The sequence below is a fragment of the Aotus nancymaae genome, unplaced genomic scaffold, assembly GCF_030222135.1.
Source record: "Aotus nancymaae isolate 86718 unplaced genomic scaffold, 86718_ANA_hifiasm-v0.15.2.pri h1tg000014l, whole genome shotgun sequence".
Classification (NCBI taxonomy): Eukaryota; Metazoa; Chordata; class Mammalia; order Primates; family Aotidae; genus Aotus; species Aotus nancymaae.
In genome coordinates, this window is record NW_026988425.1 from 80979918 (window position 1) to 81004685 (window position 24768).

Genomic DNA, 24768 nt, shown 5'->3' on the forward strand with positions numbered 1-24768 from the left:
TGCATACCACATGCTGTAGCTATCCAATTAGAGGACTATGCATTTTTTTTTTCCTTTAATCTTGATAAACTTGGTTGGGCTAAAAATATCATTGTTACTTAATTTCATACATAATAATAATAAAGCAATGCTGTTAGATCTTTATTTATGTTTTGGTCGAACTCCCAAGGTAAAACTGCAAATGAATTCACGATTTTTAATTCAGAACAATTCAAACTAACGGAACAATACTTTCAAAACAGAACCCAACTATTAACCTAGGTTTTTTCATTTGCTGCTTAATAATATTTTTAAAATAATATAAAAATTATATCTTTATACTAACAATTAGTTTTCTTATTTGAGGGTAGTTAAGTATCTTTCTCCCTTTCTTGACTATTGCAATCTGAAGTTGTGTTTTCCTGGGCAACAAAAATGCAAACTTGTTAAAGCCAATCTTTTAAACTAAATTTTTAACCGCTTCACTGGTATTTTAAATCACTAAGTAATTGCAGAGAAGTCTTTCAGGCTGATAAGAAAGTCAGCCAAGAATTTTTTGATACGTATTCTTGAAAACAAATACTTGCAAAACAATGGTACTGCTACAGAAAAATTAAGCATTGTCTGACCTTTCCTCTTTCCACTGAGTTCTATTTTGTAATATGCAAAGTTTTTCTTCTTCAATGCTAGATGAATTACAAAAATATAAGCAAAATTTTATGATTATATTATCATAAAACACTGCTTGTAAATGGATTGTAAAAATATTTGTTTCTTATCTCCAATCTGAGTAAGTACTAAGTTCAAAGGTGCTAAGTCATGGCCTAAGGTCCTGCTAGATGGAGTCTTTCCAGAGTCTAGAAACAAGATCTCCTATTCACTGCTCAGTATTTATCCATGGCAGTACACTGCCACCATCAAGTCTCCACGTATTTAGCTGACATAAATTAAGCATTCCAGAAGTGACAATGCTTGATAACCAAATGCATAAAATAGTAAACAATTAACAATCAAAATAAGGAAACAGCTGTTAGTTTCTTTTTATATAAAATTATATCTAATTTACAATAAATGCCAATTAGAATTATTAACCAATATACATAAATCTCCTTTGCCTTATTGTCAAATAGCTATGTAGATTGTAAAATTATCTTAAATGTTCAAAGGGATTCCTAAAGGTTTTCCTTTTCTTTTCTCTCTTTCTTTTTTTGATCTCAACCATGAATCAATAAATCCTTGAGCATACTTGTCCTTTCTACTCAATAAAAGGCAACCATAATATCAAAGTGAAAACAAAGGATACTAACAGGATAGTGAATAATCCAACACAAGGCATTGCTGTGCTAATGGTTATTTCCATTAAATCTAATGATTACCAAAACAACTGAACTTCATCTTACAATCATCAATAACCACTCAGATTAGCACGTTAAAAGCTTTAATGTGGCTGGGCGTGGTGGCTCACACTTATAATACCAGCACTTTGGGAGACCGAGGCGGGCAGATTGCTTGAGGTCAGGAGTTTGTGACCAGCCTGGGCAACACGGTGAAACCCCATCTCTACTAAAATACAAAAAATTTGCCAGGTGTGGTGGTGTGCACCTGTAGTCACAGCTACTTGGGAGGCTGAGGCAGGAGAATTGCTTGAACCCAGGAGGCAGAGGTTGCAGTAAGCTGAGACTGCACCACTGCGCTCCAGCCTGGGCGACAGAGAGAGACTCTGTCTCAAAAAAAAAGCTTTAATGTACAGAGTTGTGACAAAATGTAATTTTAAAAGCAGTGACTTTTCATTTAGGTTGCTGAGAGGAAAGGACTAAGTAGTAGATGAATAACCATCAACCGAAACCGAGAAATGTCACGGTTACTAATGTATTATAATTACTTGCTGTATATTTCTCTTCTACCAAAAGTACAACCCTAACTTGCTACTTCATTATTACCTTTTGCCTTCATCTTTGAAAGTATTTCAAGTGAAGTGATGATAGGAGGTTCATTGTTTTAAGAGGTGATTTGTGATGGTCTGAGATACCAACCCACATGTCATTTACTGCTGTTTGTCAGCTCTTCAGGTTTTCCATTAAGAATACAAGAGGAGTTAGTGAAACTTTGCTTTATTGGCTCAGGGTAGTCAGCCATTTAATCAAATAGTTAATTAAACATTCATTGTATACTGTTTCAGAAGAATACATTATTTTTGTGAGTTACAGATCAAGGGTCTATCTTTTTGTATTGAAAATTACCTAATTTCTTTGAAATGTTCTTTCTGGTTTACATCAACACTATTAAAACTTGATGGCTAGAAGATCCATTTTTCCCTTACTCAGCTAACAGAACATTTACCAGTATCTGCCGTGCGCCAACACTTATGTGTTAAACTGGGAATACAAACTGAATAATACACAGTTTGCCTCCACAGAGCTGAGTGTCCTAGAGAGCTGTGCCCAGACGTTGCAATCGTAATGCAATCAGAAGTGGCATGTTGGTACAGGTATGTTAGCACAGGAAAGAGGTGCATAACTTCTCTGTTCAAGACTGGAAAGGCTTTTCTCAATTGGTTGAACTGAATTCTGAGGGATGACAGAGTGCTCAGTAGCATGAAGCAGGAGAAGAAAAGGAATGCTAAGATTGCATGGATAAGAGCAAGTGACCGTGACACTGCCAAGTGGTGGCACAGTGTAGCAGTTAAGAGCACACACTCTAAGACTGGGTCCAGAGGCTCACACCTACAATTCCAGTACTTTGGGAAGCCGAGGAGAGAGGATTGCTTGAATTCAGGAGTTTGAGGCCAGCCCGAAAACCATAGCAAGACCCCATCTATATAAGGAAAAAAAAATTTTAAAAATTAGGCAGGCGAGGTGGTGCATGCCTGTGGTCCAACTGCTCAGTAGGCTGAGGCAGGAAGCTTGCTTGAGACCAGGAGTTTCAGGCTGTAGTGAGCCAAGATCGTGCCACTGCACTCCAGCCTGGGTGACAGAGCAAGACACTGTCTCAAAACACACACACACACACACACACACACACACACACACACACACACACAGAGAGAGAAACCTGACAGCCTGTGTTCCTCCTTGGGCAATTGTTTAATTTACCTGTGCCTCAGTTTCCCAATCTGTAGAAAGGGCAGAATGTGAACAATTGCTTTAAAGGACTATTATGAGAATAATACTTTTTGTAAAGTGCACAGTAAGAATAGTTTAAATGTTTGCTATTAGTAAAGTTGGAGTGCTGGGTTCTTGATGGCAGTGGTAGAAGGGAAGAAGGTTAAGGTTGCAGAGTAGGAATGGGCCCAGATATAGGAGATTCGCAGTTAATTCTGAAAGAGAAGCCAGGGCTGGATTTTTGGCATGTGAATGATGACCTACAGTTAGCTTGAGGTTTTTTTTTTTGTTGTTTTTTTTTGAGACAGAGTTTCGCTCTTGTTACCCAGGCTGGAGCGCAATGGTGCGATCTTGGCTCACCGCAACCTCTGCCTCCTGGGTTCAAGCAATTCTCCTGTTTCAACCTCCCGAGTAGCTGGGACTACAGGCGTGTGCCATCATGCCCAGCTAATTTTTGTATTTTTAGTAGAGACGGGGTTTCACCATGTTGACCAAGATGGTCTCGATCTCTTGACCTTGTGATCCACCCGCCTCAGCCTCCCAAAGTGCTGGGATTATAGGCATGAGCCACCGTGCCCGGCTTAGCTTAAGGTTTTATGAGAGAACAAGCAGTCCTGGACAGACTGAGCAGGATGCAATATAAAGCAGGGAGGTGAATTAGGAGGTTCTAGAAACTTACTGGATGATGAGAAAAGGATGGCTCAGGCATTGGATGGGAAAGACACTACACTTTATGATCAAACTGAGCTGCAAAAGAGCATGCTTACTTTTTTGGTCTTTTAGTTTTTATAGGCACATAATAAATGTTCAATTTACTTTCTTCCCTCATGAGACTATTCCTTCTCCCCACTTTTTTTTTTTACAAAGTGAGATGACTTGATTTTGAAAACTGCAGATGCTGAAAATTATTTAACTTAATTGCAGTCTCGCCACTTGGCCTCAAGAGTTTCAAACTTTATCTGAAACCTTGAACTTCAATGACAATATGCAAAATTTGGAAGCTATATTTTGGCCTTTTTGCTTTGGTTTTCTTTTCTGAAAATGTGGCAACATTTTGGCTTGCCTTGTTTTCCCCTGGTGTTATGTGATTCTCTGACATCAGCACAGATATATTCAGGCTGACATACGATACTGGCTGGCATGAGAAAGAAGGGGAAGATGGTTGAGTTTACGAGCAGGGCATGACAGCTAAGCTCGAGACTAAGTGGCATCTGCAACAGGTGTTCCTTGGGACCGGAGTTAGAAAGGGCTTCTTCCTCTATTTTTAAAATATGGGTAACACTTCCACAGCTATATAGAAACTGTGAAAACTACATGCTCATAGCTGTAAATTACAATCAAGATATAATATTTATTATCACCAGGGTGGAGCAATTCAGTGTCTTTCTTTTTGTTTTCTTCTGTTTCTGAATTAGAAGATTCTCATGCCTACGGCAGAGGTCCTAAGGTAAGAGGATGAATATGCTAAGCACATAAGATTTTGTTAGTTCGATGATACTATATCCTGTATGTGGCAAACTTTTATGCCTACAGGATTGAGAGTCTTCTCTATCCCTAGGGGATCATTAAACTTAGCCAACTGTCTGCGAATTGACAATGAGAGCATAACTGAACAACCGAACAACTTTTATTTTCAATAGAGGACTCTAAAGCATTCTAGCTATTAGGCAGTAACAAGCCACTTCCATCAAAGCTGAGTAGGCCATGTTTTCCTCCACAATTTTTGTTTTACTACTTTTAATGACTTTCAGAACCACTACTAGCTGTTTCCATAATAGCAAGCAAACTGGTGCAGTGAAATATTGGGTAAAACATCGTAACATCTAAACCATTTTTCTTATATTATATCTTGGTCTTTGTGACCCCCCAATTCTCAGTCTTCACCATTCTTTCTAACCATAGTGTTTGGCAGATACTTGAATCCAAGAAATACTGGTCTGGATTTGATCTGGTTCTCTAAATTTTGAGGCTACAAACCACTAAGTATTGTTTGAGGGCAAAAAAATTTCATTACCATGTCCAGCAAAATACTACGTGAGTTTACTCGCTAATTTGCCTCAACCTAATTTTTAAAAGATACATAAAATAGGAAGCTAGTGCTATTCATCTTGTTTGCTAATCGCTCTGTAGGTCTAATACTTTTTCTTCATTACTCATTGAATTAGTGAAGAGCCAGCATCAGAAGACAGAAACTCTACCCACAAACAGACATATTCATAAAAATGTATTTGTATACCAATTTTCTTTATCTTCTTTCTTATAATTAGCAGGTTATTATACTTGACCCTGGCAAAATATTTTAATTAGGCTATCCATGGCTATTTCAATAAACTTGAATTTTTTTGACATTTCAAACATAACCTTGTCATTCATGCCTGCCTCCTACTATTTTAAATGTATAGCATGTTCCAGCTGCAGAAATTACCATGGTTACTTGCTATGCCAATAGTGAACTGCAGTTGGCATTTAAAAGTATTGTGCTATCTTGCCTCTGCATTGAAAATGACATCAATATCTCAACAATCTCAATATTATGAATTAACACGGAAACCTGGAGAAATGTGACTGAGACAATTATTGGTCATAGTGTAAGAAATTCTTAGCTACGGGTCTTTAGGGTCTTTTATGGGTTCTTTAGGGTCGTTTTTGGTATGCATTATATCCATGTTCTCTAAGAGCTCATTTTAATTAATAGTATTGTTGAATGATTATAATCTTAATCCGTCCTTTTCTTTACGTACTCTCCTTTAGAAATGCACAGAAGTTCAGTACTTCTTCGGGTGGAAAATGATTCACATTTAATGTGAAATGATTAACAGAGAACACAGAAAGTATGGCTTGCTAAAGGTACTCCTGTGTCCAAGGATGGTATCCAGGATTAAGTTGATTTGATCAGAGTCCTTAATTCTCTGCTGACCAGTTGAAGTTTCATTAAGGAAGGTTCTAGTTAATAAATAGTTTTCTTCCAAGTTACTATTTAACCACTCCTTCTTCAGAAAAGTGCTTTAAAAATTCTTGGGGTCATTTTTTCATGCCTCTCACAGATCTCTCAACTTTATTTGCTCAAAAGACTTTGTCCTGCAAATCACCTAGTAGAAGAACTCAGAACAATGATACATACTGCAGTACGGAGTCTGTGCTTACCTGCACTGGTGCCTGCACCAGATGTGAGGTCTCCACCCATCAGACCACCTATGGATTAAAGAGGAAGATCAAAAGGAGAAAGGCTAAAGGCCCACAGAACAAAACACTTTACCTTTAGCAACCTCAGTATTTTGTCCTCTTGCAACAGTCATAAACTTGTAAAGTACGACCCAAGTCAGATGGCTGACATTTGTTTTATTGTGCCATGCTGTGCTCAAACGTTAAAAATACATTCAATCACTGACATTTTGCAGAATCTTTTTTCTAAGAAAGTTACATTTTAAAAAAATCCAGTCTTTGAATGGTCTCTGCATTTTTATTATTTCTAAGTCTAGGTTTTCCCTAAGCAGATGTTTTATAGAAAGCAAAAGAAAGAGTAGGTCTATTATATGCTCAGATGACCTCACATTTGATGTTTCGTTCTTTGTAAATAAGTCTTATACTATAAATTTTGTGCAATATTAATCGTCCAGAAATTTGATAGTTTCATGAATCTACCCACATTTCCTACTCGAATCTTATTGACTGACACAATAAAACAAATTTCTCACTGGCCACAAATTAAGAAACATATGCTTATTCACAGCCAACTTAAGAAAGTATGTTAAAATGTGGCAATGTTTATTTATGAAAGCCAAGAGATTTCAATAAGATATTGAATATATAAATTAATTTTAGTTTTGAAAAAAGCAAGATTCAGCCAAAAGAATAATAGTGAGACTATCATCTAGATTTTCTAATTTTTCTAAGTGATACTCTATAATTATTAGTTGGTTCAGGTTTTGGAATTAAAAGAAAATGTTCATTAAACTTTTTTTATTTCTTGAGACACAGCTTACTCTGCTGCCCAGGCAGGAGTGTAGTGGCAGGGTGGCAGGGTTACAGCTCACTGCAGCCTCAACTTCCCAGGCTCAAGTGGTCCTCCCACTTCAGCCTCCTGAGTAGCCAGAACCACAGACACAAGCCACCACACCCTGTTAATTTTTTAAAAAAAATTTGTAGAGACAGGGTCTCTCTGTGTTGCCCAGGCAGGTCTTGAAATCCTGGGCTGAAGCAATCCTCCCACCTGAGCCTCCTGAAGTGTTGAGATTACATTGTGTGACCCACTGCATTTGGCCTTCATTACAGTTTAAGCAAGTGTTTATTATTTCCAATCAGATAATATTTTGGAAATAAAGTATCAGATTTTTTTTTTAATGAGTATGAATTTATCAGATGGGAAAGTGAACTGCATTCAAGTATGATCTGAAAGGAATACATGTGTTTATTGAAAATTCATATAAAAAATTTCAAATATGTTCAAAAGTCAAGAGCATGGCACAATGAAGTCCTTTGTATACATTTCCCAGACTTGAGATTTATTAAGATTTTTTATTTGGCTGAATTTAATTGTATTTTCTATATAAAGCTTCTGTAATAAAAAAAGTAATACATGTTTGGTTCTAACTGTAAGGCAGATATATAAATATTCTTCAGGAAAATTCCTCCATGAATAAACTACTTTTCATACAGCTATGTGTATGCAAGATATATTAAAAATTTCCTATGGAGTACTTTTTAAAGTATGAAATGCAAATATATAATGGTTTACTGTATGTGACTTAGAAATACAATTATTTTTGATAGTGCTTCTGGAAATATAAAGGAATGGCTTTGTTATATTCAATACGCATTGGCTTGATTCCTACTGTGAGTCTAGCAAATCAAGAGAACATTCTTCCCTTCAATGTTCTTTAAATCCAGTGGCGAAATAGACACATATTCAATACAATTCATCATAATGTGTTTTGATTGATCTAAGTACTAAGAATGGATGAACTTTTTCTGAGCAATAATTTATTTTCTCTTGGACACTGTGAATTGAACAATAGTAAGTAAAAGTGCAGAGACAAATTTGTGGCAGGTGTACGTGTATTTAATTAACTTCATTTCTGACTCAGCTTTGTTTTTATTTCACATCTCTTACAAATGATGCTATCTTATCCTATTTCCCTTCTGCCTTAAGTCCTTCGTGGGATAAGTTACTGTAAAATAAATAAAAATTGACTCAAATAATAAATAACTAAATGGGATAAATGCTATCAGAGAACACAGGGGAAGATTTCAAGAAGTGATAGCTTGCCAGGAGGAAGAGGGAAAATGGCATTTTAGGCAGGGAACAAGCGTAAGTAAAAGTGTGGAGAGAGGATATCTGACGTCCTGTTTGAGAGTATGTGGTTAAAATACAACCACAGGAGGAGATAAGAGACAGAATGAAAAAGATAAATAATAGATTATGAAAGATTTGGAAAGACATGCTGAAGACCTAGCTGAAGGCTCTATCATGCAGGAGACCTAGCTCTGGGGTAGATGGTAAGCCGTGAAGGAGAGTAAGCAGAAGACCAGAAAACATTCTCGTAGATAAAGCAGTCTTGGCTTTTGCCGAAAGTGGTTCCTTCCAATGGTTTGTTAACACTACATCCTTCTGAGGACATACCTGTGTTACCTGCACTTGGAGGTCGATGTGTTACACCAGGAGACATACTATTCCTCTGCAGAGAAGGGTGAGCCAGTGGCAAAAGGTTGGGGTTTCCCAGTGAGCTGACAGGGTTGCTGTACACCAAACTGTTGTGGCTGGACACTGGGATGGAGACTGGCATCTCGAAGTTGGGAGGTGGAACAGCCTGCAGGAACAGACAAAAAAATAGGTAAAAGAAAAGAATTAATAACAGAAGCTCTTCGAGACAGCCCTTACTTTTCCAAGAAAAATCCTACATTCCACACTGCGTGGTGTCTAGAAGACCATTAAGAAGACTTCTCAAGATGTTCAGATCATAAATTGATTTCTTAAATGTGCTTAGAACTCTTTCTTTGCAACCGTTAAAAAACGTTTCACTTTTGTTTAAAACAAAGCCCCATTTCAGTAGACTCCATTGTCTTTGGATTCCATTCTATTAAGTAGTAATTGTTCATTTGTGATATCCGAATCTAGTGCCAGAAATGACTGCAAGATCAAAGGTGCATGATTGTGATGACTTCACAGAGAAAAAGGATTAAAATGCAAACTGAAGCCTTTTATTTAATTGCTTATTGAAGCATATTTATGTAGAAGTTTAATGATAGCAAATCATCTCAAAGCATGTGAATAGCACATATACCTTAATTATTATTTTTTAAAGTCTGTCTTTTAAAAGTGACTCTAAAGATCATAGGCATTTTAAGATACAGGATTCAACAGAGCATGTATCATTCAATAATTCACATTTTAAAGTGATAGTTCAGAAAACATTATGTTTCATATTTCAGTATGTATCTCCACTGACAAATGGAAAGACCTGTATCTCAGTTGTGGAAGCTGGCAACTATTTAGTGAACTGAAGCTGTGTGGATGTCTAATTAGATTAATCCAGATTTCAATTATTTATTTTTGGGTAATTATTTTGTCAGTTTAAGCATTATCATGTTTATCTTTCTGCTGTACTAACTAGATGGACATAGGAACATAGTTGTAACTACTGCTTTTTTATTTTAAGCATTACAAGTAAAAATACTCTTTGTATATAAATGCCAGAGAACTCATATGGTATCAGAGCATATGGCATTCTTAATATAAAATGGACATATATATATGTATGTATGTGTGTGTATGTTTATATATATACATACACACACACACATAGAGAGAGAGAATAGGATTTATAGAAGGCATTAAGGCATTCCCTCGGTGGTTCTCAATAAGTCATTGTGCAAATTTAAATGCGTATGTGCATGAGGCTCAGTTGGTTGTTTGTTGTTGTTGTTGTGGTTGTTTCATTTTGGTTTTACTATTGCTTTCCCTTAGTGCTAACATCTACTTTCTGTTACTGTCTGGTTGGCTGGCCTGCATCATACATCTTGCTACGTAACACTTCTCTGTTTATCTTGGTTATGATCACAATACTTTTCTCTGCTTATGTTTATGCTCCCTTATTCTTTATTTCCCATTTTTCTTTTCTTCCATGTTCTGTACATGCCAATACTGACAACAGTAAATGCTTTACATTAAAAACTCTTTTCTTTCACATGTCTTTGATTTTCATTGTATTATATTATATTATATTATATTTATTTATTATTATTGTTGTTGTTGTTTTCAGACAGAGACTTGCTCTGTCACCCAGGCTGGAGTGCAATGGCGCCATCTCCGCTCACTGCAACCTCTGCCTCCTGGGTTCAAGCAATTCTCCTGCCTCAGCCTCCCGAGTAGTTGGGACTATAGGCACGCGCCACCATGCCCAGCTAATTTTCTGTATTTTTAGTAGAGATGGGGTTTTGCCATGTTGCCCAGGCTAGTCCTGAACTCCTGAGCTCAGGTGATCTGCCTGCCTTGGCCTCCCAAAGTGCTGGGATTACAGGCATGAGCCACCACACCTGGCTCAATTTTGCATTGTTTTAGAGGGAAATAAAAATGTTCAGGTGATATAAGTAATATGGTCATTCTTTATTAGGCTTTATCTACTGTAAATGGGGGAAATAATTTTTGGGTAGACATCATGACATAATGGAATATAAATGTTTGATAAGACATCAAATAATGAATATAGCCTTGCATTTCCAGCCCCCTTTTAACAACAGAAAATTAGTGTATGCTGTGAAGTCAAACTCTACAGCATGAATAAAATACTGCATTTCTTCATTAAAAGGCCAAAAAAGATTGCTCTAGCATACCCAAGAAAACAAGTAAAGTGATTGTACTAGGTATATTCTCCATTTGCTCCATCCAGAGCCACTCTCTACCCCCTTCACTCTGTTGTGTGCCCAGGAGCTGACCCTCCAGACTGCATCAACCAGGCTCTCCTTGCCTTCCAGCTTCCCACTGCCAGTGGAGGAGGAACCAGCAACAGCACAGAGAGCAGGAGGGGAGCAAAGTCAGGGTATTTTCTTCTAGTGGCATTGTCCTTGCTGGGCCACAGGCTGGCTGAGGCTGCATTCCTTTAGCAAAGCCCCGTCTCTTTTTGAGTTGCTCTCTCCTACACACATAGATCTTGCTGTGCTCTGGTAATTTTCTCCTCCAGTTACTCCTTTAGGCCTAGAGATGGGAACAGCTTCTAGGTTGCAAGCTCTAACATACTTCATTATTCTCTCAGGTTTCCCTTAACTCTACCCATCTGTAAACAGTCCTTTTAACAAACTCTCTTCAATTACCTGTTAGAGTTTGCCATCTGTTTCCTGTGGCAACCTTGGGCCGTAATAGTAACTCTCTAGATCTAGAACAGTGGTACTCTACAGGGGTGGGACTGTCTTTTTAGGGAGCAGTTCGGAAATCTGTTGGACAATCCTTGGGTACTACAGTGACTGGAGGCTGTGGCTACCACCATGGCTCAAGCAGTGCCATATCTTGCCTACATCACTGCAATCACCTCCTAACAGATTTACCTGCTCCTGTCCTTGCCTTCCTTTGTATTTTCAACCCAGAAATCAGGCTGACCCTTTAAAATCTTAAGGCATGCCAACACTCCTCTGCTCAAAACCCTGTGAGAGCTCTCATCTTAGAGTCAAAACTCAAGATGAGAGTTTTTTTCTTCCAATGGTCCACAGGCCCTATAAAGTTCCAGCTTTTGCCAACCTCCTCATCTCATCTCCTAACAGCTTCTGCCACCCTGTCTCATTTCCATGGTGAACTGCATCACCTCCTTCAGGTCTCTGCTCAAAATCTGGCCTTCTCTTGGAAGCGCACCCTGACAACCCTATTTAATCCTGCAATGTGTCCTGCCCCTTGCCCGTATCCTGATCTCTTTCTCTTGATCTTTTCCCCGTTGGTTATAAAATTATTTATGATGTTGGTTAAATAATGCCTGTTTGCTATGAGGCAGTGCAGAGCCTACTCTACCTCTTATTATATGAACTTAATATTTTTCTTCAAAGGAGAATTTTTAGGATGACAAGTACTAACACAAAAGTGAAGCTATTTACTGTATCTTATTTGTTGAGCAGTATACTGTGCTGTATAATTGACATACATGTTATGATTTAACCCTTTAAACATCCCTTGACTATAGATACAATTCTTCCCTTTCAAATTGGTGAGGTTAAATAAGTGGCCCAAGGCCATCTAACTAGTGACTGAGTCTGTTGCTTTTGCTACCAAATCACTATACAACGCAGTATAAGTTTTTGGATAGAAATAAAATATTGTAGTCAGAAATCGTTCTGTTCAGTGGATAAGGGCTAGATATTAGAAGCTCACTATCTGTGGACCATGTAAATAATAAACTAAATCTGTTCTGATGAAATGTAGGTAAGCACCTACACTGAAGTATCTAAGGTTTTAGGAAAATATAAATCTTAAAGACTCCCTTCTTCCATATTTACTTAGAGTTGGTATTTTAAAGCCACCTTTGGACTACAAATGTTTTAATTCGAATTCACTGTTACTACTTATAAATGTTTATTTAACTGTTACTAGGTATCTAAGGATCTGCTATAAAACTACATCTTCCATGAATATGCTATAGAATGTTGGTTGTGTCTCATTAGAGAGCAAAGCCTATATCCCCCTCACCCCTGCGTGATTATATGCACTTCCAAAATAAAGAGGATTATTAATAATTATGTAATGAGTTCTCAACTATCCTAACAACCAGTTCAGTGAAAGTCATTCTACTCCTTCCTTCCTCTATTATCCCCAAGAATTAATTCTTCAGTTTCTAGAATTCTGGATCATAAACAGTGATGATAGTGATTATTATAAAACTCATTTGTGATTGGTTAAGCAGTCAGATATAATTAAGATATCAGAGTATACTTCAAAAATCCAAAATTCATAAAATATGCCAACACCATTTATATTCTATTTATCTTTTGCTTTTTGCTTTGTTTCCTTATCTATATCCAGAACTGCTTATACTAATTTTTTAGAATTTTATTTTATTTTAGATTCAAGGGGGCATGTGCATGTTTGTTACATGGGTATATTGCATACTGCTGGGGACTGGATTCCCCAAATACTGAACATTGTGCCCAAGAGGTAATTTTCCAAACTTCACCCCGCCTCACTACATTCCTCCCTTTTGGAGTCCCCGGTATCTATTATTTCCATCTTTATGTCTGTGTGTACCTATTGTTTAGCTCCTACTTCTAAGTGAGAACATGTGGTATTTGATTTTCTGTTTCTGAGTTAAAGGAACTATCTATAATAATTTTGAAAGCAAATTATAAGCTTAAAAATGAGTACGCTGAGATGATATTTTAGAGAATCAGAATGAACACTAACTAGCCCTTTTATCAGAAGTCTCAGATACAGTCCAGGTTATGTAATAAATTGCCATTTAACCAGGCAGGTCATTTAATCTTCGCTGACCTCGATTTCCTTATCTGAGGCATGAAATGGTGTATCCATGAAGAGAAGAAGCGGCTCTAAACATTTTAGGGAATGCAAATGCTATAATCACATATAAATATTTCTAAGAAATTGGCATTATTCTTTTTCTCCTTGACTTTTCAAAATTAGACAACTTGAAAGCATTTATGTTTAAACATTATTTTTGTCTAAAAAATGAAAGCCAAAAAGTAGTTACAAACACTAAACTTGCAAAGATTTCAGGGCCACGCTCCAGCTTTTAAAAACACACAAGATAGGAAGAAAGAGAATTTGGGGTGATTAAATAAAATGCTGTCAGCAGAACTGGCTATGTAATTTTCAGGGCCCAGTGCACAGTGAAAATGTGGGAATCCTTCTTTAAGAAGTATTAAGAACTTCAAGACAATGACAGCAGAGTATTTAACCAAGTGCAGCCCTGTGCGAACAGGGCCAGGTTGAGGGCCGATGAAGCCAGTCCCAGCGTCAAAAGACACAGATGTGACAGCTAAAATCTTTTAGTTTCTATCCCTGAACAAAGTGATCATGGTTACTGTAGTGAGTCATGATCGGAAAAGTATCTGAACTCTTATCCAAATCCCACTATTTTCCCAAACTTACCACAAGGAAAAATCCAATAAAAAAATCAAATAAAGCAGTTTAAGTAAAATACTTTTAGTTAATGGGCTTTCTTTCATTTAATATGAATGATTGAACAGAATCTTCCCCCCTACTCTTCTTTTGCCACTAATGACACCTTTAAATTTTGATCAACCACTACCAGCTGTGGGGCCCTAGGAGAGGAAAAAAAAAGTCACACAACTCTGATGATTCATAAGTACCAATTGCTGGTTATCTAAATGTCCTCAAGGCTGCCTGACGATTCTATCATAGACTTGTTCATTCCCTCTCCATCCCCTATTCCTCACCATGTCTAACTTCTCAGTCACCTTTCAAGCACCTGCTGTCCCCTTCCCCAATAACTACAGAATCTAAATTAAATTTATATATAGAAGGCGGGCGTGATGGCTCACGCCTGTAATCCCAGCACTTTCGGAGGCCAAGGCAGGCAGATCACTTGAGGTCAGGAGTTTGAGACCAGCCTGGCCAACATGGTGAAACTCTGTCTTTACTAAAAATACAAAAATTAGCCAGGCCTGGTAACGAGCGCCCGTAGTCCCAGCTACTTGGGAGGCTAAGGAAGGATAATTGCTTGAACCTGGGAGGCAGAGGTTGAGGGGAGCCAGGATCGGATCACACCACTGCACTCCATCCTAAGGCACAGGGAGATACCCCTATCTCAAAAAATAAAAATAAAACAGAGGTCATTATATGGTCACCCACTCAGCATCATTCTACCCACCTACTGCCTTAGCTATACCTGGCTCCATCTGTAACTCCGTCTTGTTTAGGTCCCATCCTCCCCCCCTTTCTCCAGAAGCCTTGCCATTTTATCTCCATTGTACCTCTATGTTCAATCTTTTCCTTCCTCCAAGCACTTCTCTGCATGTAAATAATCTCAAGTGCTTTCATTTTAATTCCTCTTTTGATCCTACATACAGCATTATTTCTCTTTCTTCACAGCCCACTATTTTGAAGAATATATATACTGTTTCTTTCCACTTCCTCCCTTCCCTTTTACTCTCAACCAATTAGCACCCGCCTCTCATTCATTCAGCCCCTTTCCTGACTTCTGCTGGTTCCTCAGACGGAGGTGTTTTTTTCTTACTGTGAAGCCCAGCATGAACCATGGCAAACCCAGCATGAGGAAATGCTGGTCGACACAGTTCCAAATCACCCATGAATTATTTCATGTAATTGAGGAATACGGGCATAAATTATATATACCAACAGGTGACTGCAATATTAAATTTTCTATTTTAAAAGGAAAACTCTTCAAACTGGGTCTTCGAAATAGAAAAACAGTCTTGTAATGTTTTTAAAGAGGTGGAGACACTCTCTACATACAAAGGGCAAAGTGTCCTTGCCCTGCTGTAAATGTTTTAGCAGCTGTGGAAACTTTCAACAAAATTGACTTCCAGCAACTGAGAGTGATGTACAAAAACTGGGCTTTTCATCGTGAAGACTCAAGCACTTACTAACGAGACAGAGATTCTGCGGCACAGCTTGGAGCTGGGTGGCTCCGTCTCACGACTCTGCTCTATGTGGTTTTTCAGTCCCTGCCACACACCACTGCACCCCTTAAGGAATCACGTATCTTGATTATGAACTTTTTACATAACAGGCTGAAATCCTGTGAGGGAATCTAGGTGTGTATCACATGCCTCTCTCCCTAAAGTATGAGAAAAATGATCCAACGTGCATTTCCTCAGAACTTTAGGGGTTAAAACTCCGCCTATATTTATGATTGCCTCCGCTGAATGATCAGCAGTACTGTATACATCTGTCTTTATTCCAACTAAGCAGGCGGTTCTTACTATCTGACATGCCGAAGGTGTTCTGCATTAACATCCTACATTCACAAACCTTAGTGCACAGCTGCTCACACCAGTGTTATTATATAGCAAGAGAAACTCAGACCATAAGAACTAAAAATTGGCCCAAAGGAGCTGCTTTCTTTCCTTCTTCTGGGCAAAATAAAATCCCAATGGATATTTTATCATTTAAGAATTCTGGACATAACAAGTATGCATGGCTGCATATGATACTAAATACTTCATTTCATAAAGTACCCACTGTGAATGTGTGCATATACTACTCAGTTTTATGAAACCCTTAAGAATTTACAGCACTTAGCTTTCCTTCATGATTCAGTGTATTAATAATTCTGATTCAACAAAAGTTCTACTGCTGATATTATTTCATTTAGCAAAGAAGCAGATAGGTATCTATGAGGATAGACATTTTAATATGCACACATTTTGAAAATAAGTTTTAAAATGTTCAATTAAATTTAATACAGGTTTGAGTGTGCAGCTACTATGGTAAGTATTAATTTATCTTGTGAGTGCAGTTGTGAATTTGGCCTCGAGCTTTGTCCCCAAATATGTGCACTTGTAATCACCAAAACATAGTCTCACTTCAGTCTCTAATTCCTCAGGTTTAGGCTGTTTTGCTAACTTACAAAAAATAAACTTTTTTTAAAAAAGGAATTGATTACCTATCAAGGAGCCTGTATACTATTAGGGTTCAGACACTAACATTAGTCATTCAAAGGCATGTGAACCTTAGGTTTCATCCCTTTATGCCACAACATTAACATTATTTGATTGACGACAGAATCTAATAAAAAGTATATACTTTCCTCCTATATATGTGGACAACAAAATAATACATGCAGTTATTTCTCTTAAATGTCTGGCAAGGCATATGATTGACTGTTAGAATGTTTTTCATTTGGTTAAAACAAAAATTAGCCAAATGTTAAAGCATGGAAAATGTTGGTGGCAAAGCAGATAATATTCTGATAAAGCTTTATAATCACCCCAGCGCACAAACATGTTGAAATCTTACCATTAGGTTTCATGCAGTCTGTTCCCTGCAGCGAGCATTAGCTTTAACCCTTCAGTGCTGTTGCTGAATTTCATGTACAGAGAGAGGGGCTGAAGTTTTATTCAGAAATCAGCTTGTATGTAGGTGATGATTGTCAGTTTACATGAAAGAACTGCCTGCCGATCCACTTGTGTATCTGCTCTCAGCAAACAATATATAACCTATGTATTTTATAGCAATCCTCAAACTTGTTTGGAAGGAGATTCCAGTGTTTCACTCGTGTATTGCGATTTGCATGGACTGTGTGTTTAAAAGATTGTGTAAATCCAGGGTGTGGCTCGTAAATCTTTCTCTTCCTCCTGTGAACTGTTCTACCTCAGAATGAACTTGTCGATGGCAACTCTGTTAGATTACATTATTTCAGCATCCTTTAGGGTTTGCTTTCTAAGTGAGCTGCCCATGGGATAGATGGCTATTTTATCTGTTTGACTTTCCGAAGAGTCTTAGAGAAAGCCGTCACTGAGAGGGTTAAGGTATGTTACTGCAGCAGTTATCAGCAGACCAGCCATCTACCTTTGGTACTTACAGGAATTTTATGACTCTTGATCATATTATCAAATTCTTCATTAATTTTTTTGTATTTTTCTTCAGTGCGTGGGGTGAGTGCATAAGAGGAGTCGGGATCGGGGCTTTCACAGCCTTTGTTTTCTTTCTTGTTCAATGCCTGCCAGGTTCAGAGAAATATCAAGAGTAAAAAAAATGAAGGGTGTTCCGAGTACTTACACACAATCTTTGCCTGCTGATCATTAGATCAATATCTTCGTTAATTTTCCTGTACTTGTCCTCAGACTCAGGGCTGTGACCTACTGAATCGTCCGCATCGGGGTCTGGGCTGTCACAGCCATTAAGGCCCTTCTTTCTCAACGTCTGAAATACATAATTTGCAAAGTTCAAACCTAGACAAAGGCTGTAAGAGACATTCAGGGGCATTAAAGAAGTTCAAGCTGTCCACTATTTCAGGTGATTACATATGCTTTATTCTACTAAAGAAGAGAAACCACAGTTAGAAACTGAGTCATTTCAATCGAGCGCTCATCAGCAGTTTAAAAAAATAAAAGGGAAATATTCCTTTTGGAACTAAATTCAGTCAATGAACAGAGGGTATAAGGACTAAAGTTTCATAACACAGAATTTATATATGCCTCAAATATCTAGTGAGAGGCAATTACAGCAGAAAACAATTAAGGTGGAAAATTGCAGCACTCTCTTCCCACAGAAAAATTAGAAATCAGGACGTTACATGATTTCCAAACCTGTGATGAAGGCAAAAGCAGAAACGTTGGAAACAGATCCAAGTGTGAATTTAAACTAATGGTTGGCATTGGTGGTGTCTGCCCCCACAAGCCCCACTTCTGATGTACTTGACAGCTAAAGGGTATAAGAGAACCCAGTTAACATTCCCAACAAGCATCGGTGAGAAAGCTCAGACATTGTGCTTATGTAAAGAACTACTTTTGTTTGTTAGGGTTCTCAATATGTGAAAATCTTATCAAAATTTATAATACTGAGAAGTTCTCTTCCTACACATAGGTGGAAAGTAAAGTGAAAACAGCTGAGCTGAGTAAGGAAAATGAAGAACACTGAAAACAGGTAACCAAGTCATTAACTACCAAACTAGGAAGGGTATCTCCTGGGTTTTCAGCTGAGTAGGAATCACCCTGAGACTGACACGTGAAAGTAAAAAGTCAGTGTCTCATCTGGAACCTCCTGTCTCCTGGATGTGGGTCTGATCTAGTCTCAGCTGTCACAGAATAATAAATACTAATGTTACATTGTAACAGAAAAAGTATGAGTTAGGAGTCCCAAGTTTTACTTGGTTTTTAAAATTTGAGACAGAATCTCTCTCTGTCGCCCAGGCTGGAGTACAGTGGAGTGATCTCAGCTCACTACAACCTCCACCTCCTGGGTTCAAGTGATTCTCCTGCCTCAGCCTCCCGAGTGGCTGGGATTACAGAGGTACATCACCATGCCCAGCTAATTTTTGTACCTTTAGTAGAGACAGGGTTTCTCCATGTTGGCCAGGTTAGTCTCTAACTGCTGGCCTCATGGAGAGGCCTCAGCCTTCCAAAGTGCTGGGATTGCAGGCTCAGCCACCACACCCTGGCCTGCCTTTTTTTTTTTTTTTTTTAAATGATGGTTGTCAACTTAATTGTATACAATTTGATTTACAGAGATAATGCTATGTTTTTAGAGATCATAAAACTTCTGATTAATCATACAGCTTGCCATGTTAATTATTAATAGACTAGCAACATTTCTGAATTTTCCTGGTACCACCAAGATCTGTTATAAAGAGATGCATACCTAAGTGTCTCTCATTAATGGAAAGTTCAGCAGAGCTCATCTTTATTAAAGACAGAATTCACATACAAATAAAGCAAAAGCTGTGACATCAAGCTAAGGAATTCAAAGCTGAGATAACACCCCATCTTTAATTCATGCAATTGGGGAAAATAAATAAAACAACATGAGTTAAAAAGGGGGTGTCAGTCTTAAAAATCTAAACTCCTTGGCTCTTATCAATGTGTAACAAATGTAACATTATTTAAAATTAGTTTTTGAGGCACTGAATGTTTTCACTTAAAAAATCAAGAAAGCTATCATTTCTAATATATCTAGGATACACAGTGGCTCTGTAAATATTTATTAATATTATAGTGGTATAATATAACAAATAAACATATGGTTACAGTTTATTATGTGGTAAAATGTTTGAATATTAAAATGAATATTTTGACACAGTATGATAAAATATACATTTACAATCTTGGGGAATTTATAATTGGTGGGGCCACCTGTCCCCTTATCATGGATCTTCAGGCATCATTTTTCACTCATCATAAGTACTCTTAGAAATTTTCTACAATAATACTATGAAGAACATCACAATACATTAGAATAAAAATTTTATTTACTAACTTAGCTTCCTGTGCCTCATACGCTTTAGTTATTATCTCAACCACAAGAACATTCTTCTGGCTGATAACTGTTGTATTATGATGTTTGTTTCTGCTTTGATCTCTGCATATCTTTGAGCTTTTAAGAATACTTTGAGTGCTCTGCATTATATTGCACATATTTTTCATAAGAATTCATTTGTATAGAGAAAAATAGGTAAGATCAAGAAAATATTATTTGATGTTTTTCAAAAGTTATCTGCCTATATTTCTAAAAGGCATGCTAAAAATATTCCTTCTTTCTTTCTTTTTTTTTTTTTTTTCTTTTTTAGAGACAGAGTCTCACTCTGTTGCCCAGGCTGGAATGCAGTGTGGCATGATCATAGCTCATTGCAGCCTCCATGTCTTAGGCTCAAGCAATCCTTCTACCTCAGCCTCCTGGGCAGCTGGGACTACTGCTGTGCACCACCACACCTGGTTAAAAATTATTTTTGTAGAATCAGAGTCTTAATATGTTGTCCAGGCTGCTCTCGAACTCCTGGACTCAAGCAGTGCTCCTGCCTCAGCTTCCCAAAATGCTGGGATTACAGGCATGAACTATGGCAACCTGCCAAGAATTTTCTTACATAAACCTTTAATTTAAAGTCTTGCATACAGTTAATTTATAGTCTTATTTAGGCAGTAGATTTTTCAGTGTGCACCCAAATCTTTTAACTAATAAATCTTATTGTAAAAATTATGGTTGTTTTGATATGCAGATTTCTGACAACAGAACGCAAGGGTTAGGAGAGGCCTATCAACTGTCATTACAATCCATCTGGCACATACATGTGTGCTAAATATTCTCACAAAGCTTTCAGGGGGTAGACATTGTGTTTGGTTTATAAAAATTCAAACATCAATTACACTTTGTTGAAAGATCTCCACAAATATTAACCCATTATCTCTCACAAGTCTTCCATGAAGAGTTTTGGTAAACCTATGCCAGGTCTCAAACCCACGTGGCCAAGCATGATGGCCCAAGGTCAGACGATGACTGTTTGCCTCCTGTCTGGAGACAGTGTGGAGCCCACCCTTCCCCTGCCTGTTTCCTCACACTTGTGAAGTGATGGGTGCAGACTAGATCTCTCTCACTCACGTAACTATAGTAGTAAATTGGACACTGAAATAAATGAACCAGAAATTTTAAAAAATTAGGTTGAGGGAAAATTTCAAGTATGAAAATAGAACTAAAATACTGATTTTCTTAGATGTCAAATTTTAGCCAAGAGTTGGAATGCATATTGGTCCATAAAACACATCAGTTGTTTATGAATAAAAAAAATTAGGTCAGCAGCTCACTTTGTACCTGAAGAGTTATATAAACTATTAAACAAACAAGGCAGGTGGCATGAAGTCACAAAGGAAATGGCAGTGATGAGGAGAAGGAAAAACGTGGCTCATTTTCTCCCAATACATTCTTCTGTATCTGACTGCATTATCTTGCTATGAATATCGCCCAAATCTAAGTAATGATTCAAGTTAAATTGTGTTATTTAAAAAAGAGCATTTTGAGATATACAAACACAAAACTGAAGAGCAAATTAATATTGAGTTCCAAATTCCCATAATCACATAACCAGAAAGAACACTGAAAAAATTGTTCAAAAATATTATCCTCAGCTGAGTGCCTGTATAACACATTTCTGCCAAGAACAAATGATTATGGTGGAATTATAAAGCTCTGAAAATGGAAGTGATGGCACAAACTTGAATACCATAGTGTGAATGTGGAACTATAAGAGCAGTTTTATCTTTATTATATTAAAAATCTACAGCTGTTTAATGATAACAAAAGAATTTCTGTTAGATTCAGCCAAGTCTGTCTTTACCACAATAATGAATAGTTGATATGAACTAAAGGGCTGACTAAATGGATAAATAAGCATTAATCCTTCAGGACCTTTTCTAGCAAAATCAGAATCTCTGCTGTTGGCCTTTGAAAGCTTCTCTGATCTTTTACAAGTGCCACTAGTCAGGTAACGTAGGTACTTCAGTTGTTATTCTTTTACAGGGGCTAGAAGTCCTAGATGTATATATTGTCTCTCAGCTGACTGACTACGGTTTGAAAAGATTCACGTATGTCAAGATAAGGCAAGAGACCTAAAACCACCAGCTTCTCTCGTTTCGTATGTAAAGAGACTCTTTCCTCGGAGAACTCAAGTAAATCTTGAGTAAGCCTGTATACTGAAGTCAGCTTTCCACGTCAGAGTGACACTGCTGAGGTAGATCTATCAACTACAGAGGCTTCTGGGAGATTTTCACAAGACAGCGATTGTCATACTGTGAGCTGAGAACAGCCGTTTCCTAGAGGAGTAATTAGATTGACAGAAGGTGACATATTCCAAGCAATAAATGGGAAAAAGAGTCCAGACAGGTAATCCAAAAACCACGTGGAATCTTTCCTCCCAGACATGTGGACATATGGACCCTGCATTATTACATTTACTCACTGGAAAAACTTGAAATATGTACAAACTGATGATGATAGGTGACAGGTGCTTCAAAAATTCTAATGAAATAGAATTTCATTAGGGGAACAGATTCTATTTCGTTACTGAAAGGAATATAAATGAAAAAGAATGCCACATGGAGCTCTCATTTCTTGTTTTAGGCATTATGTTATCAACTAGAAAATCCTTTTCCTAGGCAGTGATTAAAACTTATTTTTCCTTTCTTAAATACTATTTTGTTATTTACAAAAGTTTTTTCCTTCTATTCTTTCAAAAATGATCTATTAGTAAAAACAAATAACTAAATTATTGATCTTTTTAATTATATGAAGCTGTATTTTTATATTAATGCTATTTAAGTAGAATTCAGCTTTTTTTCAGAGAACCACCATCACAGACTAAAAGCTTTCAAGCACTCAGTTTCTTTACATGTCTGCAAAATCAGTCCTCAAGGATGTATATCGCCATCATCATCCTTTGCCTGTTCCTGGCCATTTTACAGGCAGAAAAACCTGGAGAAACCCCCAAATTACTCCAATTAACCTTTGTTAAAAATCCAAGTAATCACACTTTCTTGCATTAAGTAGTGTGATCTTTACTTCAGAGGGCTGATGTGTCAAGAACATATGCAGGAATTATTACTATTAGTTGCATGAATGTCATGCTTACACAAAAGCCAAGAAAAAAACCAACATCAGCTTAGAAAAGGTAGTTTCTTCTCCTCTGATCCTAAATCATTTTGTGCTTGTCGTTCACAGCTTTATGAAGATAAGTATCTACTCTTAACAAGGTGAATAATCATTAGGAAGTAGTAAATTCACGTGGGAATAGAAAGTGCAGTTGAAATGAATGCTGCCTATAAATGGAGTTTCTAAGAATATTTCCTAAATGTGTTTCCGTATTGGTGTGCTAGTACTCATGTTGCTGCTACTTCCTGACCCTTTATTATCTGCAGAGTGGCTACCTTGAGGGCTGTGCCTAGTGATTTACTTCATTTAAAATTTATTCGGCAAATGATTATTGAAAACCTACTATGTGCCAGATAGTGTTTTATGCACTTACTTGTTAGGAAAGCAGCCAATACAAATTTAAAACCCAAAAGCTCTGACCTGACCTATAATGTTGTATTTTTTTTGCCTTAGGATGGGGGACAATTAGATGTCAAGAAATTTCTCCACAGGTTTTAATAAAACTGTAAGCATTGTCTATACTATTTCTCCCTGTAGTAACATAGTCTCTTTTCTTTGTTCTTATTCTAGAAATGAAAAGACACATTAATATATTAAATTTAGTATGATCAGCAGGTAGACTTTAATTAGACAAGAAAATCATATCCAATACAGAGTACAAAAAATTAGATTTTACCAAAAATTATTTACTTGAGGTAAAAATTTTAATGAAAAGTTGAAAATATAAAACTATACAGTACTGTATTCCTCTAGATTATTTATTAATGCTCATTCTAACCAGATATCAACTTCTACTGGGGAAGGGGTGGAGAGAGTTGGAGATTGTCATTATTTTTATTTTACATGTTCCTCAAAAGATAATCTTAATATTGGAGTTGAATTTTTTTGTTGCTGAATCATTTTCATCTTCAAATAATGGAAATAAAAGACACACAAATTAAAGACTTAAAAGACTTTTCATGTACTGAACACAAGGGAACATCCACCAACAGTCTCCTAAGGGACTCAAATTATTTCACATAAACATTCAAATGGTGCTAATTATTGATACTGTAGGTTGGATGAGGCCACCGAGCATCATCTGGCCCTTCCTCATGCCCACAGTGGGTGAGCAAGAATGGTGCACACAAGCTGCATGCTTCCTTCTGCATCCCTGCTCAAGCTGGGCTCTCCTTCAGGAATGAGCCCGCCAGTATCTGTTCCTCCTTCAAACGGCAGCTGACACATTGTCTCCTCTCTTTAGACTTCTCTGATCATCTGAGCTGAATCAGTTTCTCCTTCATTCATGCACTCATTTTACTCTACACATTTTTCCATTATAGTCTTAATCACACATTATTGATCATTTATGTGTTTGTCTCCCTCTGCTAGATTGAGATGTCCTTAACAAAAAGCACTTTGCTTTACCCACTTGAAAGTTTCACCATAGAGCAGTCTGACTCACTGTAGGTGCTTAATAAATGCTAGCTGAATGAATATGAGTGGAACACACATTTCCACTTCAGTGTTAATGTATGTGGAGATTTCTTGACTTGACCGAGGCTGTCTGGCTGACTAGAGGCAAAGACCGTAATAGGATCCAGACCCCTTGATATGTATTTACTAACTGCTACTATGTGCCAGATGTTGCCTGTGGTC

At 37.3% G+C, this 24768-nt stretch overlaps 1 protein-coding gene and 1 long non-coding RNA gene across 26 annotated transcripts in view; one reads left to right on the top strand and one right to left on the bottom strand.

Annotated features, from left to right (window-relative positions):
• LOC135274880 (uncharacterized) overlaps window positions 1-24768 on the top strand; it is a 69509-nt gene that overhangs the window by 32910 nt on the left and 11831 nt on the right. The gene's annotated exons all lie outside the window — the stretch shown is intronic.
• The window catches only part of MEF2C (myocyte enhancer factor 2C), a 182014-nt gene that overhangs the window by 24500 nt on the left and 132746 nt on the right, over window positions 1-24768 (bottom strand). For 20 of the 25 annotated variants that reach the window (XM_012477528.2, XM_012477527.2, XM_064376117.1 and 17 more), the window contains 3 exons: window positions 17776-17919; window positions 8701-8887; window positions 6225-6272 (listed from right to left, as the gene is read on the bottom strand). In XM_012477528.2, coding sequence (XP_012332951.1) covers window positions 6225-6272; window positions 8701-8887; window positions 17776-17919 — 379 coding nt within the window. Of the gene's footprint in view, window positions 1-6224; window positions 6273-8700; window positions 8888-17578; window positions 17717-17775; window positions 17920-24768 lie in introns of all 25 variants that reach the window. The other 5 variants (XM_012477543.3, XM_064376122.1, XM_012477539.3 and 2 more) reach the window with 2 other exon arrangements.